This window comes from Macrotis lagotis, chromosome 1, assembly GCF_037893015.1.
Source record: "Macrotis lagotis isolate mMagLag1 chromosome 1, bilby.v1.9.chrom.fasta, whole genome shotgun sequence".
NCBI lineage: Eukaryota > Metazoa > Chordata > Mammalia > Peramelemorphia > Peramelidae > Macrotis > Macrotis lagotis.
In genome coordinates this window covers 790027121-790045242 of record NC_133658.1, presented here as the reverse complement: position 1 = coordinate 790045242, position 18122 = coordinate 790027121, and the positions used below count along the sequence as shown (strand labels likewise).

General features: G+C 36.6%; 1 protein-coding gene across 5 annotated transcripts in view; it reads right to left on the bottom strand.

The window, feature by feature from the left end:
• Positions 1–18122, bottom strand: part of NCAM1 (neural cell adhesion molecule 1) — a 513914-nt gene that overhangs the window by 144655 nt on the left and 351137 nt on the right. For all 5 annotated transcript variants that reach the window (XM_074216690.1, XM_074216691.1, XM_074216694.1 and 2 more), the window contains exons 2-7: positions 17304–17378; positions 15134–15352; positions 13845–13988; positions 12702–12839; positions 10880–10997; positions 9831–9997 (exon numbers count right to left, since the gene is read on the bottom strand). In XM_074216690.1, the coding sequence (XP_074072791.1) occupies positions 9831–9997; positions 10880–10997; positions 12702–12839; positions 13845–13988; positions 15134–15352; positions 17304–17378 (861 nt within the window). The remainder of the gene's footprint in view (positions 1–9830; positions 9998–10879; positions 10998–12701; positions 12840–13844; positions 13989–15133; positions 15353–17303; positions 17379–18122) is intronic.

Here is an 18122-nt window from a genome sequence, read left to right as displayed (position 1 = left end):
CAAGGAGTTGGGGATTCAGGGGCAGGGAAAAGTAAGGAGATTTGTTCTGATACTCTGTCTACTGAATTCAAGGACAACTGGAAATTTTAAGAAGGAAAAAAAAATCATAAAATCTCTTGGCTAGAAAGGACCCCAGCTACCTAGCCCAACCAATACCTGCAAAGCAATTGTTTGCCCTTTAAATCAAGATCTCCAGTTAAGTGTGGCATAGTACTTCCTGAAACTTCTCCTAAGTTTTCTGTTAAATGAAATCTAAATCTGTCTCTATCCATGTCCACCTGTTGTTCCTCATTCTGCTAAGCAATCCTTCTTCCAAATGACATTTCTTCTCCAAATGACACGGAAGATAATTCATGTTCTTGGAATAGCTTCTGTCCTCCAAAATATTCCTTCAACCCAATTATCTCATGACATCCTCTCAGGACTCTTCCATCTTCTTGCTTACTCTCCTTTTATCACTGTCCAGTTTACTGATGTCTATTCTAAAATGTGGTGTTCAGAATGGAACACAGTGTCCTGACTCCCATGAATATAGGGCAACAAGACTATTGACTATCTGGTTCTGAACATTATCTTCTACTATTGTAGATTAAGACTGAATTGGAGGGGTGGCTAGGTGGTGCAGTGGATAGAGCACTGGCTCTGGAGTCAGGAGGACCTGAGTTCAAATCCAGCCTCAGACACTTAATAATTACCTAGCTGTGTGGTCTTGGGCAAACCATTTAACCCCATTTGCCTTGCAAAAAACTAAAAAAAAAGACCGAATTGGCCCTCTTTTGGCTTCTACATCATACTTATGCAAACATCTTGAAATGTGAGTGTATTAAAATCCCTAGACATTTTATGGGAAATCTTTGGCTTGGTTACTCCTCCCACACTAAGAATTTGTGAAGTTTTTGAAACTAATGTAAGATTTGCATTTGTCCATAATAAATTCCATCTTCTTATATACATTCCAAAATTCATGGATCATAGGCTTAGTGCTAGAAGGAAACTTAGAGATCATTAAGGAAATCTAGACTGGGCAAATTACTTTCCCCACATCAGACAACTACCAAGTGGAAAAGTTGGGATGTGAACACAAATTCTATGGCAACAAATAAAGTACTTTTTCTGCTTGATCAAGGAAGTAATGCTTATAGATATGCTTAATTAGCATAGTAGTAGATGGCAAATAAATCTTATTTCCTTCCCCTTCTTTCTTTCTATCATACCATACCATCCTTCTGTCTGATGTATCTTTATTTTTAGGTTTTATTTTTGCAAGGCAAATTGGATTAAGTGACTTGCCCAAGGCCACACAGCTAGGTAATTATTAAGTGTCTGAGGTTGGATTTGAACTCAGGTACTCCTGACTCCAGGGCCAGTGCTCTATCCACTGCACCACCTAGCTGCCCTGTCTGATGTATCTTTTAACATATTAGCAAATATTCATAGCTTCATGTCAGTTGCAAACTTGAAAAGTATGCAGTTACATCTTTATCTAAGATATGAGGAAAAGCATTAAAAAGTATAGGATCAAATCTAGATCCTTGAGACATGCCATTACCAAAAAACCTCCAAGTCTCTTATTATGGGGTCAAGGTTGGAAAGGATGGAGAATCTGAGCAGGGATGAGAAAGTACTGATGGATGAAGGAATTACAGATCTCACTGAAATCAAAGATTGTGTTTAAGAGGAAGATATCTTGCTAGATAGACTTGTAACCATTCAACTATTTGGGTGAATTTGAGTGAAGAGGTAGAATTTAAGGAGACTAATAAACTGGCAGATAAGGGATTTGGAATGAGCATGAACATGGAAGGAGAAGAGCAACAAGTAAGGCAGAGAGGATATAGTGAGTCAGGTTCTGGGCTTCTTGGAAATGAGGAATCTGAGCATCTCTTTTTTCTTTTCATTATCTAGCATCATCATCATCATCATCATTCTATCATCACTTCAAGCAGAGGCCCTATTCAATTTTCAATTCTCTTTGATTCTCTCCCAAATATGTCAAAAAAAAAACAAATAAAAATCACCCAAACTGTTTTGTTATCTTTAATTCCTTTTCTAGCTTTGGTTCTGAGTTTTGCTACTCTTATATTACTCCTTTTTTCAATTACTTAATATTTTATTTAAATTTTTGAATATTCTAAACCACATGTATAGTTATGTCAAATATTTCTATGTTAGCCATTTTGTACAAGAAAGATAAAGGAAAAAATGAAAGAAAGTAAAAATAGTATATTTCAGCCTGTATTCAGACATTCAGTTCTTTCTCTGAAGGCATAGTATGCTTCATCATTAATCCTTCAGGATTGTTTTGGATCAATATATACTAAGAATAACAAAGTCATTCACAATTCTTCATCAAAGAATATTGCAGTTACTGTGTTGTATTCTCCTGCTTCTGCTTGCTTCACTATGCATCAGTTCATGTAAGTCTTTCTAGGTTTTTCTGAAATCATCCGGCTTGTCATTTCTTAATAGCAAAATAATATTCCATTACAATCATAGACCACAGATTGTTTTCCCATTTCCTACTTAGTGGGAATCTCTTTGATTTTCAATTCGAAATTACCAAAAAAAAAAAAAAAAGAGATGCTATACATATTTTTGTAGAAATAGGTCCTTTTCCATTTTTTTGGATGTCTTTGGGGTACAGACCCAGCAAAGGCATTGCTAGAACAAAGGGTATGCACAATTTTATAGTTCTTTGGGCACAGTTCCAGAATAGTTGCATCAATTCACAACTCCACTAACAGTGCATTACTGTCCCAGTTTCCTTACATCCCTTGCAACATTCAACATTTTCCGTTTTTGTCACATTAGCCAATTTGATTGCTATGAGGATGTACTTCAGAATTGTTTTAATTTGTATTTCTATGATCACAGTGATTTACAATATTTTCATATGATTATAGATAACTTTGATTTCTTTGTCTGAAAACTGCCTTTTCAAATCATTTGATCATTTATGAATTGGAGAATGACTTGTACTTTTATCAATTAGTTGTAGTTCTCTATATACATTTGAGAAATGAAGCCTTTATCAGAGATACTTGTTGCAAATATTTTTCCAGTTTTCTGCTTTCTTTTGCTAATTTTGGTTGCATTGTTTGTTTTTTGAAAATATTTTCATTTTTATGCAAATAAAGTTACCTACTTTACATCCTATAATACTCTCTATATCTTCTTTCATCCTAAATTCTTCCCTTATCCATAAATCTGAAAAATAAACTATTTAATGCTCTCTTAATTTGCTTATAATATCACTCTTTATGTGAAATCATGTATTCATTTTGACTTTATTTGACTTTATGGTATGAAATATTGATCTATATATTGTTTCTGTCCTACTGTTATCCAGTTTTCCCAGTGGTATTTGTCAAACAATAAGTTTTTCTTCCATAAGCTTTGATCTTGGGATTTATCATAAACTAGATTACTATGGTTACTTACTATAATGTATTTCACACCTAATTTATTCTACTAATCCACTACTCTATTCCTTAGCCAGTACCAGATTGTTTTAATAACTACCGTTTTATAATATGAGATCTGGCATGGCAAGGCCCCCCTCTTTTGGATCCCCCCACTGTATTTCCTAATATCCTTGAACTTTTATTTTTCCAGATGAATTTTGCTTATTATTTTTTCTAGTTCTTTGAAATAATTTTTTCAATTGGTTAGATCTGATTTTATTTGTATGAAAAGTGTTACATATTTACATAATTCCCAGGTTTTTTTGGCAGGTAGACTCCCAAGTGTTCTATATTATCTACAGTTATTTTAAATGGAATTTCTCTTTCTATCTTTTGCTGCTGAGCTTTATTGGAAATGCTGGTGATTTAGGTTGTTTTTTTTTGTATCTTGCAACTTTACTAAAGTTGTTAATAATTTCAAGTAGTTTTTGTAACTGATTTTCTAAATATAATCTTGATATTATTTCTACAAGATCATGTTTTGGTATTCATTTTATGTTACCTGTCTTTTCTTCTATTTTCTGTATATATATCTTCAGAAAAATCTATTGATTGATAAATTCCTGTTAAAATACTATCAGTCTTATCAGACTGACAATGTCTTATCAGAACTCGTTCATAAGAAATATGTCTCCTCTTGATAGAACAATTAATTCACAAGTTCCTCCCCACATCTCTGGGCTGACTTTTCCTGCAGAATTTTAGACCATGGGATCCTGTGATCCCAGATCATCTCTGAATCTTTATATATCTGCACTCCCTAAATCTAGGAATGTGGAAGACTATATGTGACTTTCTATTCTTTTTCTTCTCATATATTCTAAGCAGAAAAAGTAAATTTACACCAGGATTCCACTTATTTCTATTTTAGCAACCAGTTCTTTGCTGGTGAGAACCACCAACAGAAACAGAAGTACCAGTAAAAAAAAAGATCAGTAGAAGTTTCCCCTCTTTGGCTCCTCCATCTTTTGAAGGAAAAAATTATTTTAAGTCAAGTGAAAAAGATTATTAACCATTTTGCTTCTTCCAGTGAGTGAGGAAAACTCCAGCTCCAGATAACTGAAGATATCTATTACTATTATATCATGCCTCTGTTCTAGGCTTGGACTTTATTTCCCATTCATCTTTTCTTTCTCTCTCCCCTGTTGTTTATATGGAATATAATATACTATACTCCAATAGCAAATTTCTACCTTCAAGAAATTCATCTAAACATTCTTCATCATGTTCTTCACTTAGGTACCTGAATTTTCTCATATAGCTATATCTTCTTGATAAATAGTGTTATACTGTAACTGTATTCCCTTCCTTCAGCTACATTGTCCATTTTGAGTAAAGTATGCCCTTTTAGACCCATGTTCAAATAATGGTTTTCCTTTCCCCAAAACTTTTAACCTAGCTTTTAGGTTAAATTATGTCTTACTGAATTGGGATCTTTAGAAGATCTTATTTGTTACACATTTGTTGCTGTTATAGTTATTTCAATCATGTCCAAATCTTCACCCCATCTTGGCCATTTCTTCCCCAGTTTATTTTTCAGAAGAAGAAACTGAGGCAAACAGGATGAAGTGACTTACCCAGGGTCACAAAGCTAGTAAGTGTCTGAGGCTAGGCTTGAACTCAGAAAAATAAGTCTTCCTGATTCCAAGCACAGTGCTCTATATACTCTGATGCCTAACTGCCCTCTGTTACATATATTTTATTATTAATCCAAGCTCTTACTGAAAAGTTCTGAACTTTTATTGCTGGTGGATCTCTGGGCTTGGAGTCAAAAAGACCTGAATTCAAATTCAGCCTGAGAGATGTAGTTGCCCTAAAGTTTTGTGACCCTGGTTAAGTCACTTAACCTCTGTAGGTCTCAGGTTCCTAATCTGAAAATTGGGGATAATAACAGCACCTTTCTCCCAGGGTTGTTGTGAGGATCAATACAATAATATTTGTGAAATGTAACCTGAAAACTCCTTATAAGTCATTAGGTAGACAAAATTCATGGCAGAGTAGGCATTTAATAAATGTTTTTTGTTTGATTGATTACTGTTATTATCATTGGCTCCTTTCTTGGAATTAATTTATCTTCTGTGGCCAGGGCCTCTATTACCATTGTTCTTCCTCCCCTCTTTGGAGGTAGTTAGCCTGATGATGATTGGTTGCTAACCTTCTCCAACTCCATTTCCTTTTCTTAAGAATTGCAAACCTCTAAGTAGTTTAACAAGAGTTTTGTAAAGGCCCCACATTCCTGGCTAGTAGTTCACTAGTGCTACATTTTAAATTGTGGTATAGAATTCCAAATCTCAATACTTTTCTAACTAGCTTTTTATTTCTCTAATCTGCCTTTTTCTTCTGAAGTCCTTGTCTTTTTATTAGCAGTGGAGACAATAGCACCTATGGTCTTAAGGGCTTCAGTTTCTTTTTTATTTATTTCTTTTTTATTTTTTGGAGGGCTTCAGTTTCTTACCTACAACTTCATAATCTTGAGCAATGATTCCTAGACTCCTTCTGGCAGTATCATTTACACACCTGAGCATCACCAGAAGTCAGGAGCAGTCATTCAATTTGATGTATCTTAGAAGACTTTCCAGCACTTCTTGGATATGCGCCCTGGGAAGATGGCAGATCCTTGTACGGTTAATATTGAGTTGACAAATAGCTGCCTCATTATCTCTCAACAGGGAGTCCCCAATCACCACAACTAGTTTTTTTCCCTGCCTCTGAATACTTAGTGGATGTTATCTCATGGGATGGCACCTGCAGATCCACATCATCTTATTCTTGGAGAATAAGCAGCCGCTTCATTCTCAGAAGGTCTGGCTTTCTCATCCTTTGGAAGAGACTCAGATTTGTTACTTTGCTTCACATTGAATGGATCTCTTTAAAGTACAAGTCTGGCCAGATCATCTCCTTCCTCTTCAAGACACTTTAGTGGCTTCTTATTTAAGTCTTCAAGATCAAATTCTCTATTTGACCTTTAAGCATTTCAGAATCTGGGTTCTCTCTGTTTTTCCACTCCTCTTATTCCTCACACTCCTCAAGCTATCCTGATATCCTGGAATATCCCATCTCCCCAAAAGTGAATTTTCACTGGCCATCTCCCATGCATGGAATGTTCTCTCTTCATCTGTCTCCTAGCTTCCCCAATATCTCAGGTAATAACTTACTTTCTCCAAGAACCTTTCTTAGTCTTTTCTCTCTGAGATTTGTCTCTGATTTATTCTGTTTGCATATTAATTGTGTGATTGTTGGCTCCCCAACTACTAACCTATGAGTTCCTTGAGAGGAAAGATATTTTTCTTTGTATTCTCAGTGTAGCACAGTTTGACATACAGTAGGTGCTTAATAAGTGCTTGTTGACTTGATATGCTTTCATTTCTCTTCTTTGCCTTTTCTCATACTCTTCTAATCTCCAACCTCCTGACACAAGTCAGAGTTGCTTTCTGATTCATCAGATTCCTTTCTTTCTTTGCACACTGAAGTCCTTTTATTTATTTTTTGAAGGACATTTCATTCAACACTGTCTTATGCCCTGTCATCTTTCCTAGTGGGAAAATTAGTCTTCATATTGAGAATAAACTTGTTACTTGACTGTGACAAAAAAAAGATATTTTACCTCCTGATTCTTCTTTTCTTCCTTTCTTGTTAAATGACTTGCTCAGGATCACACAGTTAGTAGGAAGCTGAGGCCAGATTTGAACTCAGGTCTTCCTGACTTCAGGACTTAGGTTCTATCTACTAAAACATCTAGTTGCCCCCTCCCTGCCCCCCCCCACTGAATCTTAATAGCTGCCCTAAAGTCCCTTTTACACTATTATTCCTCCTTGTTTAGTGTCGACATGTTTCTTCCCCTTGCCCACCTGGCTCCTCATTACTGGGCTATGGCCCTGACCTTAAACTTGAAGTCCTTAAACTAAGAAACATGGATAGGAGTTGAACAATGAGAACTTCTCAAGGCCCCTGAAAGGGGAAGGTCTGAGAGGACACTCCAAACATGCCAGCTTGAAAACCTGAACCTGACAGAATCATTATCTGTGGTAGTTATGTTCTGGAGCATCATCACTATAGCTTCAGTGTTACATTTTAGGTTAAATAAGCTATTGTGGGCTGGCCAGGGAAACCAATTGCCGTGTTTGACACTGTTTCTATGGGGAAATGCCTTCAGAATTTCAAACAGCTGATTTCCTTTTGTCAGTTGGGGATTGCCTGAACATAGTCCTGCCAATTGCCCAAAACCACATGGCAAAGGAGATAAAGTCCAGAATGAGGAGAGAGGGAATAAGGGTTACGTTTCTATTTGGCTTGATGTCCTAAGCAAATCACTTAGTTTCTCTGAAATCAGCTTTGTGATCTGTAAAATGAGAATTTTATTTCTTCCTTTTCTTATTGCATGGTGGTCCTGTATCTGGGGGAAAAATTTCTGGAAAAGTTCCACCAATCAAATGTTATCTGAACATCAGTGGCTACTTTGTGATTGCCTCCTGTGTATTATATTGTTGTGAAGTTAGACTGCTTTTGAGTATACATAATAACTCTAAAAAAAGATTTCTTTGAAATATTCATGTTTTCACTTAATCTCTTGGTGCCTCAGTTTCTTCATCTGTAATGCAAGGATAATGACACTAAATAGTAACTATCATCTATATAGAGCTTTAAGATCTGTAAATACAATGTCATTTTAACCTCAGAATAACCCTGAGAAGCAGGTGGTTCTGTTATCCCCATTTTACAGATGAAAAAATCGAGTCAGATATTGGTTAAGTGATCTGCCCAGGGTGATATACATAGTATGTTTCTTGGGCCACATTTGAACTCAGGTTTTTCTGATTCCAGAAAGTTTTCTCTGCATGGCACCATTAAAATGCCATATAAAAAGTAACATACTGCCTCTATTGGAGGTTTGTTGTGAGGGAAACTTTTTAAATCATAAAAATTTGAATAATTATTATTACCAATAACAAATAAGGAGACTAGTATAAATTGTAATCTTTTTCCTAAGCCTTATTATTACTGACTATAACTTTCTTGAGAGCAGGGACTCTCTTTAATTTTTGTCTTTGTACCCTCAGGATCTTGAATAGGGTATGATACATAGAAACTGCTTAATAACAGCTTGCTGACTGATTTCCAGTTCATATAATAACCTGAACTGAAGATGTTTCTGAGTCTAGATTGATAAGTCTCATTTGCCATTAGTAGTAAATACTTGCATGGGAACAATGGATGTGAAAAATCCCTAAAAAGGCTTATTTTCATGTAGGAACTAATTACAATATAGTCATGAAGTGCTGTTTTTCTCCCTGCTCAAATTAAAATTTGTTATTGCTGTTATTTTAACTTAACTTATTGTTTTTGTTATATGTCATACTTGCCAGAGACACTTGATCATACATATTGTTAAATGGGCTAAAACTTTGATGGAAATTCATCCAAGATTTATAAGCTCATTACCTTTCCTTCTCTCCTTACCCAGAAGCACCATGATATAGTTCAAGATGAATAAAGCAGCTAATTTAATAGTAAATGTTAACATGGATTAGAAGAAACCAAGGTACTAAGATTTTTAAAAAAATTTTAAGCATTTTTCCCCTTAAACATTTCCTCTTAAGATAATATTTACTGTTCCTGAGTAAATCTTTTCTTCACAAAGTAAAAAAAGGACATATATGTAGTAAACATTTGAATATGTTGTCTACCCCCAGGCAAAGGCAAAATTCAGTCTCTAGATAATGAAGTTTTCTCACAGTTATGAATATAAAGTGATAATGACACCAGATCTTTGCCTAGTTGTAGTTTATAAAGCACTTTTCCATATATTGTCCAATAAAATCTCCCATTTTGCAGATGAAAAAAACTAAGGCACCAAGAATTTGTTAGCAGTTGATTAGCGGCAGGTCTAGGGGGAGAATCAGTCTCCTAACTCAGTCTGGAGTTTTTAAAGACATAGGAGTTTCTTTCACTCCTTCCCATGGAATTATTTTATATGTAGTGGAGAGAGAAGCATGGGAAGAAAGCACAAGAATAAAGGGGGAGAGAACAATACGAATAATAATGGTGAACATTTATTTAGATTTTACTAAGGACCAAGGAATTGTTCAAGCACCTTTACAATTATTATCTCATCCAACCTCACAAAAGCCCTAGGAAATAGGAACTAGGAAACTAGGAAATAATAGCTCATTAGTTTTATTATTTCCATTTTACAGATGGGGGAAAAAAACCTGGGGAAATGAATTGTGTCTTGCTCAGGGTCATCACATAGGTAGTATCTGAGTCTGCATTTGAACTCAGGTCTTCCCTATTCCAGGACCAGCATGCTATCTACTGTGCTATCTACCTGCCCCTTAGGGCAGTAAAAATAAAGCTGTTTATACTTACCAAAGACTTTCAGTTGGATGGAAGCATCTTGCTCTCCGGCTTTGTTCTCAGCAATGCAAACATACTCTGCTTCATCACTCTTGTCCACTCTCCTGATGGTCAGCTCAGAGCTATCTTCATTGAAGCCATACTTGTCATCATCCTCTATTTCAATCTGTTCTCCATCCCTAAAGGACCCAAAAGTATACAGTGTTTCTGCTTTTTTTTTGGCAACAAAGTTAATATTCCAAATTTTCCCATTAACCTTCATAATGCAGCCTGAACCAGGGGGTTGTATGCCTTTCTAAGTAAAGAAACTAAGTTGTATTTCCTTTCATATTCTTTTATATTCTTGTTTCTATTTTTATATTCTTTTTTTAAATTTTTTTTGTAAGGGAAACGGGGTTAAGTGGCTTGCCCAAGGCCACACAGCTAGGTAATTATTAAGTGTCTGAGACCAGATTTGAACCCAGGTACTCCTGACTCCAGGGCTGGTGCTTTATCCACTATGCCACCTAGCCACCCCTTTTATATTCTTTTATATTCTTGTTTCTATTCCTAACATTCTAATCCCTGATTTTTCATAGTAGATAGTAGGATTTCCTCTTTAGTCATCTATTTGCTTACAGGATTCAGTTTCCTTCTAGGTTTAGGGAACCCAATGACTACAGATAGGAAGAGGGCATCGCCTTCTGTTTATGTCCTCCCCTAAAAGTAACCTGGAATTTAAGTAGTTTATATATATATATGTTTATGTATTTATTAATTTTCTTTTTCTTCTGTATAAATTTATATATTCACTTACATATGTATATGTTGCCTCCCCCCATTAGAATGTAACCTCATTGCAGGTAAAATGGTGCCATTTTTGTTGTATCTCCATCCTTAGCTAGTGTCTGGCAGACAGTAGGTTGACCTTCTTCAGATTCCCATGACTCTTCTTCAGTGCCTAATCTTCAGACTTACATTTATTCTGCTAAAATGCCCAAATGTAGTGGGTTCTGTAATGTTCTCTTCTTTACCTGTCTTCCATCAACCCCAAGCCACACAGTTAGATAATACTTTCTTACTTTGTCCAACTCATCGTGGGTTCTGGAAAACCTTTCGCCTCACACATCAGGATGACTGACTGGCCAAGGTTTGCTGTTGCATTCACTGTGCTCTGTCTGGCCTGAACAGTGGGTGGAACTGAAAAAGAATGAGATCATTTTGGAGTGAGTTGTAAAAGAAAAGGAAGGACCAATACCACAGGTGCAGGGATTTTCTATTTTTCTCATTAGTTGGTCACATAAATAAATGGCAATATATATCCCACATTCCATTTATGAGAGAAGAGTTTGGCTTAGTGGATAGAGTCAGCATTAGACCAAAGAAGACCTGAATTCAAGTCCCACTTCTGACCCATCCTGCCTCTATGACCCAGGGGAAGTTCAGACTTCTAGCCAGTTCTCTTAAGATCTTAGGTGGCAGAACAGGTCCTAACTAATCTACATTAGTGGAGAAAATTGCCCATCCAGAAATCACAGATATAGTCCTCCTTATCTAGTTTAGCCTAGTCCAGATTCTTTTCCATTTCTTGATGTTATCCTGCCCTCTCCCATCTACATAGACTTGTTCAGGCTCTTTCCCTTTCCTGGAAAGGATTACATTTCTTGTCCCCTGCACTATTCTGTCCTTCAAGGCTCAGTGGATGGGTGCACTTCTCTCTACTCCAACTGAAAGAGATTTCTTTCATTTAAATTTCCCATTGCACTCTGGCTGGTCAGATTTCTTTGCACTTTCCAGATTTCCCTTGCCTAAATCCTTTGCATTCATACCATTTTCCCCACTCTGACCCTCCCCTTCTCAGTGAATTTTTTCCTTGAGATCAAAGTCTGTGTTGCATTTATCTTCAAATCAGAGTGCCTGGCTCAGTAAGTCCAATCCACATAATGGGTTTTTAGTGAAAATTTGTTAAAATAGTAATAATAGATAATATTATACAGTATCTACTATGTGTACTGAGTACAATAAGGTACATTTTACAATTATTACCTTTTTTGATCCTCATGGGTAAATGTCATTATTGTTATTATTATTATTATTATTATTATTATTATTATATCTCTATTTTTACAGCTGAGGAAGCTGAGACTAATGGGTTAAATGGCTTGCCCAGAGTCACACACAGCTAAAAATGTCAAAGACTAGATTTGAACTCAGGTCTTCCTGAGTCCAGACCCATCACTCTCTATTTACTTGCATGCCTTGCAAATAATGATACCCCAAAATATACTCACTCAGAAAAAGATGTTTGCCTAAATCACCCATAGTTTTCTCAAATCTACTGTGTAGAAGCATCCATTACCAAAGTAAAGAGTATGATAGGGAGAAGGTTTAGAGAAAAGTTTATTATAAGCCAAAATAATGATTTACTAATTTTCTTAGTTACTGACATATAAATATTGTAAACATCTTGTAAATGTCAGATCGATTCTACTGGCGTGTTTATTTGACACTGAAAATTAAGATTAATAAACCCATGGATCAGGATTATGACAATTCTGGAATCTGAATTGACAGAATATTTTCTTTGAACCTAGAACCAAGGACATTAATTCACTATTATTATAATAATGAGAGTAACAATGACTAAAAATTTGTGATTTAGCACAAGTAAAGCTCTAGGACAAGAAAGGAAATATAATTACTGCACAATACTCCCTAATTTAGAAACAATGCAAAAATGAGTGTAGTTCTGGAAGATATTGAAGTTTTTGGTAGAGACATTCTGGATGGACTCTGTCAGAGTGCAAGGATTTTGTTTGTTTTGTTTACAGGTAAATAAAGGAAATACAAGAATTAAGATAAATCTTGACTAGGGATACAGGGAAGAAAAGCAGATCTTCTCACCATTTACAATGACTTGAATGTCCTTGAAGTTGATCTCCCCACGGGCCAAGATCCGGCCCTCACAGCGATATGTCCCCTCATCCGATTTCTTGATGCCCCGGATCTGCAGGTAGTTGTTGGACAGGACTATGAATCTGACTAGAAGAGACAAAAGGCAGGTTCACCCACGGATAACTCGAGAGAGCTCTGTCTCTTCAGGCACCTGTCTGACTCTTTTCTTTCCACTTGTTTAATATTTTCAGGGTAGGACAACTAATTTGATCAAAGAAATGCACTAAGAAGCAACAACAACAAAAATATCTTTTGTTTTGGGGAAAGTAAGGATCTTTCAAGTATAAATCTGCACAAGCTTTAAAAAGTCTGAGAGATAATTTCTGGGAAATAAATCATTTTATTAATAAATTTAGTATATTATAGTAATAAAAGGGGAGTACTAGTACCCTTGAAAGCCAAAGACCCCTCATGGAACTCACTCAACACTTATATGCCCTTGGAAAGGTGGGTGTTCCTGAAGATGGCAACCAATTTTGATTGGTTAACAATTAATGAAAGAAAATGAATATTATAGTAAGAGATGGAACCATTTTGATCAGGGGTTGGGGAAGAAGCAGTAAAATTACTTACAAAAGAACACTATGACTGTGATCATGTTATTTACTTTTTTTATTTCTTTTTTTATTTTTTTAGATTTTTCAAGGCAATGGGGTTAAGTGGTTTGCCCAAGGTCACACAGCTAGGTAATTATTAAGTGTCTGAGACCGGATTTGAACCCAGGTACTCCTGACTCCAGGGCCGGTGCTTTATCCACTATGCCACCTAGCTGCCCCTATTATTTATTTTCAAATCACCCTCAGCATTGGGCAATTTAATCAAAGAATATATCCCCATACAAACTTGAGTAGAACACAATGGTCAGTAATTTACTATATAAAGGCAGGAACAAGGAAATGGGACAAGGGAAAAACCTGGGTCTCCTTCATAATTAGTTATCAATAATAATAATTTCTGTCAAATAATCACATAATCTTGGAATTATGGAATTGATTTTTGGCCAATATAACTCAGACTGAACACAAATGACAAAATGCAGGACATTTAAGGATCCACTGGAAAAAAGTTACTGCTGGGGAGCAGTACTCTCACCATCTTTTTTCAGGATGACATCTCGGCCTTTATGCTTCCAGATGATGGTAGGGGGCAGTGAGCTGACCACATCACACACAATCACAGCATCTTCTCCTTCCCTGAATTCCTGAGGGGTTGGTGCATTCTTGAACATGAGTTTCTCTGAAAATGAGTAGAAGAGGGGAAAAGAGCTACTTCCCCCTCTTGCCAATGAAAGAAGTATTTCATAAGGACTCACTGGTACAAGGGCTTTCCTGGATGACCTGTGATCCTTGAAAAAAATCACAATCCCCAAATATATTCCAAAGAATGGAACTCACATGCCTATACATATGCCTACATGGCAACACTTGCCTATGTATACTATAGAACAAGTTTGGAAACTGCCTTTAATTCATGGCGGTCTAGGGATTAATAAGACTTGAGGAAATGAGCTGGGCTCAGAAGCAATCATTCAATATGTACTTTTCACTTGAATGATCAATAAATTTGGACTTTGAGAGGAGGGATCTAGGGTGGGAAAGTAAGATTTTTCAGGAAGAGAATTCAGGAACACCAAGATAATTCCAGGTTTGGTGGAGAATGACAGAGGAGCAATGTTGTCCTCTGTCTTATTCTCTATTAAGATTGTTTGCCTCAGCTTACAGAAGTAATCAATTTTTTTCTTCTTCCCTGCTACCCACTGCCCTCTGATTTCCTAGCTGAGAATTTTGATGGAGGAATAGAGGAAAATCAGACTCAATGGAAATAATCCTGGCAACAAGTAGTGTGGCAATTCATGCTGTTCCATCGGTTGTCACCCACCATTAGACAGGTCAATGGGCATATGTACAAATAACTAGATGATGAGATCATAGCCCCAAACAAGGTTTCATAAAGAATGAGGATTATTACCTTTAAATAACAGCTCAAAAATCATCCTCTACTCTGGGAGAGTAATGTAAGAAGGGTCTAACCTGAATTATAAAACATTAACTAGACCACATGAGGCAAAGTAATGGAGGCAATGGCTGGGATACCATTAATATTTTTTTGGGGGGAACTAACTTGCTGAGTTGGGGGACATAGTGTAAATGAGAATTAATTCTAAATAGTACCTACTAGTGACTCATGCAGTCTGAAATGTTCCAAGTACAGGTTATTTGGGTCATCAGTATAGCCCTGGTTTAGGGGGCTCTACCAAGTCCCTGATGTATTCTGAGATCTGGGTTCTTTATTATCATGAACCTCTTTACTATTGGCCTACTACCTACTACTTTCCCATTTCAAAGTAAAGGACTTGAGGTGGAGAAGATGGAGGCCCTTACGGAAGATCTTCACATTGACGGTGGCCTCTGATTCACTGCCATCCTCTCCTGAAACGATGCACTTGTAGATGCCGGCATCATCAATGTTGGCATTGTAGATGGTAAGTGTAGAGGAAAAGTCATCATTCCGTACTACCGAGATCCGCTGCTGGTTTGGAGTCAACTTTTCTCCATTGGGAGAGAACCAGGAAATGTCTTTATCCTTGGCTTCCCCAGCCACTAAGATAGATAGATAGATAGACAGACAGACAGACAGACAGACAGACAGAGAGAGAGAGAGAGAGAGAGAGAGAGAGAGAGAGAGAAGAGAAGAGAAAATTTTCAAAGTGTTATGGAATCTCCTGAAAAAGAAAGTTCCAAACTTTAGAGCTACACATGATCATTAAATAAATGCTGGTAGCTGAGAGAGAAACCAAGGCATGAATGTCAGAAGAGCCATTTTCCCAGATTAACTTCCATTTGATAGAATTTGGAAAGCACTGAACAACCATTTGGGTTGAACATTTCTCATAATAGCCTTCCCCCTGACAGAAGAGAAAAAGAAGACAAATGGTAAAAGGACTTCCTTTGACTTGATATAACAGGGATTAGAATTTTGAAACTGGTTGGTCATCTTCTGTATTCAAAGTTAATTCCAATTGTCTCTGCTAGAACTGAAGACAAGATTTTGGATTAGGTAGAGGAGTCTGGGGCCTAAACTCTTTCTTTATTGTATAGCTATGAAAAGGTTCCCTTTTGGCTCTCATTGCCACAGAATCATTGTCATTTCCTATGCTACAGCAAAGTCAAGACCCATCCCTGAGGGACTATCTCAAAGAGAAAATAATGCTTTCCCCTTCTTGCTGGCTCTTAAAAACAGGTTTTTCCCACTTGATAAGTGCCTTCTCTTGGAAGTAGAACTGAACCAGGGGGGATAGTCTCTGAAAACAGGTGCAAAGACCTTCACAATGGACCCTGTATGTCTATCTCCATACCACCCCTCAACCTGGTACAGCTGCTAAGCATGGGAATAGAGCATTCCTTCTATTCAAGGCCCATCATGGTTTCAATAAATATCGCTATTTGCAAGATGTGCTGTGGGCTTTGCTGCTGCATCTCCAGATCATTTAAATTGTTGTAATGAAGGCAAAGCTGTGTTTAAAAAAAATTCACCAGCTACAAGTCACCGCATTCAATGCAAATCAGATTGATTTTGAAGCCCTTTTCTCCACTTACTCCTTTCCCAAACAAAACGATAAATAAAAGCAAAACCCTTTCTCTTCCTAAATAATTTTAGTGTTTTGTTTACTGCGGGGAAGGGAAGGGAGAATGTCTTAAAATTAAAATCATCCACAAGTTGTGACTATGCTAAAAAACAAACCAACTGCTTACCCTGGACATTGCTTAAGAATCAATCAATAAATAAGCATTTATTTAGTGTTTCCTAGGTTCCAGGTACTATCCTTATCTCTGTGAATTATATAGAAAAGCAAAACTTTTTTTTTGTCCTCTAAGACTTTAGATTCTAGTAGAGGAAACAATACATACATAGATGAGAATGAGAATGGAGAGTCATCACCTGAGCTGGAGAAATCCTGGAACCCAGATGTCTTTAAATGAATTTTTAGAATCCCCTGGATACTAAAAATCTTGGCAAAACTCAGAAACAAATCTAAATACAAGTATCTTGGCATTATTTTTGAACCAGTACTGTCCTTTAGAGAATCAATGAAAAAAAAGTAGGGAACTATGCTATGTATATAAAAAATATTTAATATATATTTGTTGAACTATTTAATTTATAAGTACTTGATTATTTATGTATTTATTAATTTATAAGTGTGTGGAAAAGATAAAAGTCTGGGGAGGGGAGAAGCCTGATTCAGATTTGTTCTCTAAGAGGAACCAATTCAAATTATAGTAAATTGTTTCTGTCAGATTATCTTAGATAATATAGGTTCTGAATATATATAGTTTGGTATGGCTTAAGAGAGGTTGGGTGGCGGGGGGGATCCTGGAGACTTTAGGAGGAGTTTCTAATTTTTTAGTTTCCCCAAACATTATGACACCAGGACTGATAATGATCCAAGTATATCCATGTACCACTGTCCTCTGCACTGATCAATTCATATAAATGTCACCAGAACAACCTTGGTTCCACCTCTAGCCCAGAAGAACAGAGACTACTTACCTTGACATAAGAAGAATTTGGATTCTCCAACACTGATTTCTCCTTGGCTGGGAACGATATCCACTTGTAGAGAAACTGGAAAAGAGAGAAATCTAGGTTACATTTCTGAGTAGGTATTGATATTTCTGAGAAAAGAATCTTTCTTTGGTGCTATGTATGAGAGTAAACAGGGAAAAATAAAAGGAGAAATCATTGTGATTATTAAACTAATATGCCCATCATTCCTTAGCCACAAAGTTGAAGCCCTGGTTTTAAGGAATGATGACCCTCTAACAGAATGTGAAAAGCTTCCATAAGAAGTTGAATGTCAGGGCGGCTAGGTGGCTCAGTGAATAGAGAACCAGCCTTGGGGTCAGGAGTACCTGGGTTCAAATCCGACCTCAGACACTTAATGATTACCTAGCTGTGTGGTCTTGGGCAAGCCACTTAAACCCTTTGCCTTGAAAAATCTAAAAAAAAAAAAGTTGAATGCCCCCAGCTCTGACTGCTTTTGACCTCTCAAAATGCTCACACAGCTTGATCAGACTGTAGCTCTTTGGGGAGCTTCATAAATTCTTCTGAAGCCACAATTCTGAAATGAGTCTGCAGGCCTGCCATGATGAGATGTGTCCAAATTGGTTAAGCAGATATAGCAGGAGGTCAGATGCTCCAGAATTATGGGGGGAGAATGTTCTTTAGTTGATTCTTTAACCTCAGAGACAATCCCATGTTTTTAAAAATTTCTCAGAACTAGTCCTAAAACAAGAAATGTCAAATAAATGTTTCCTTGGTCTTCTAACAAAATAGAATAAGATGCATATAGCTAGGAAAAAATACACA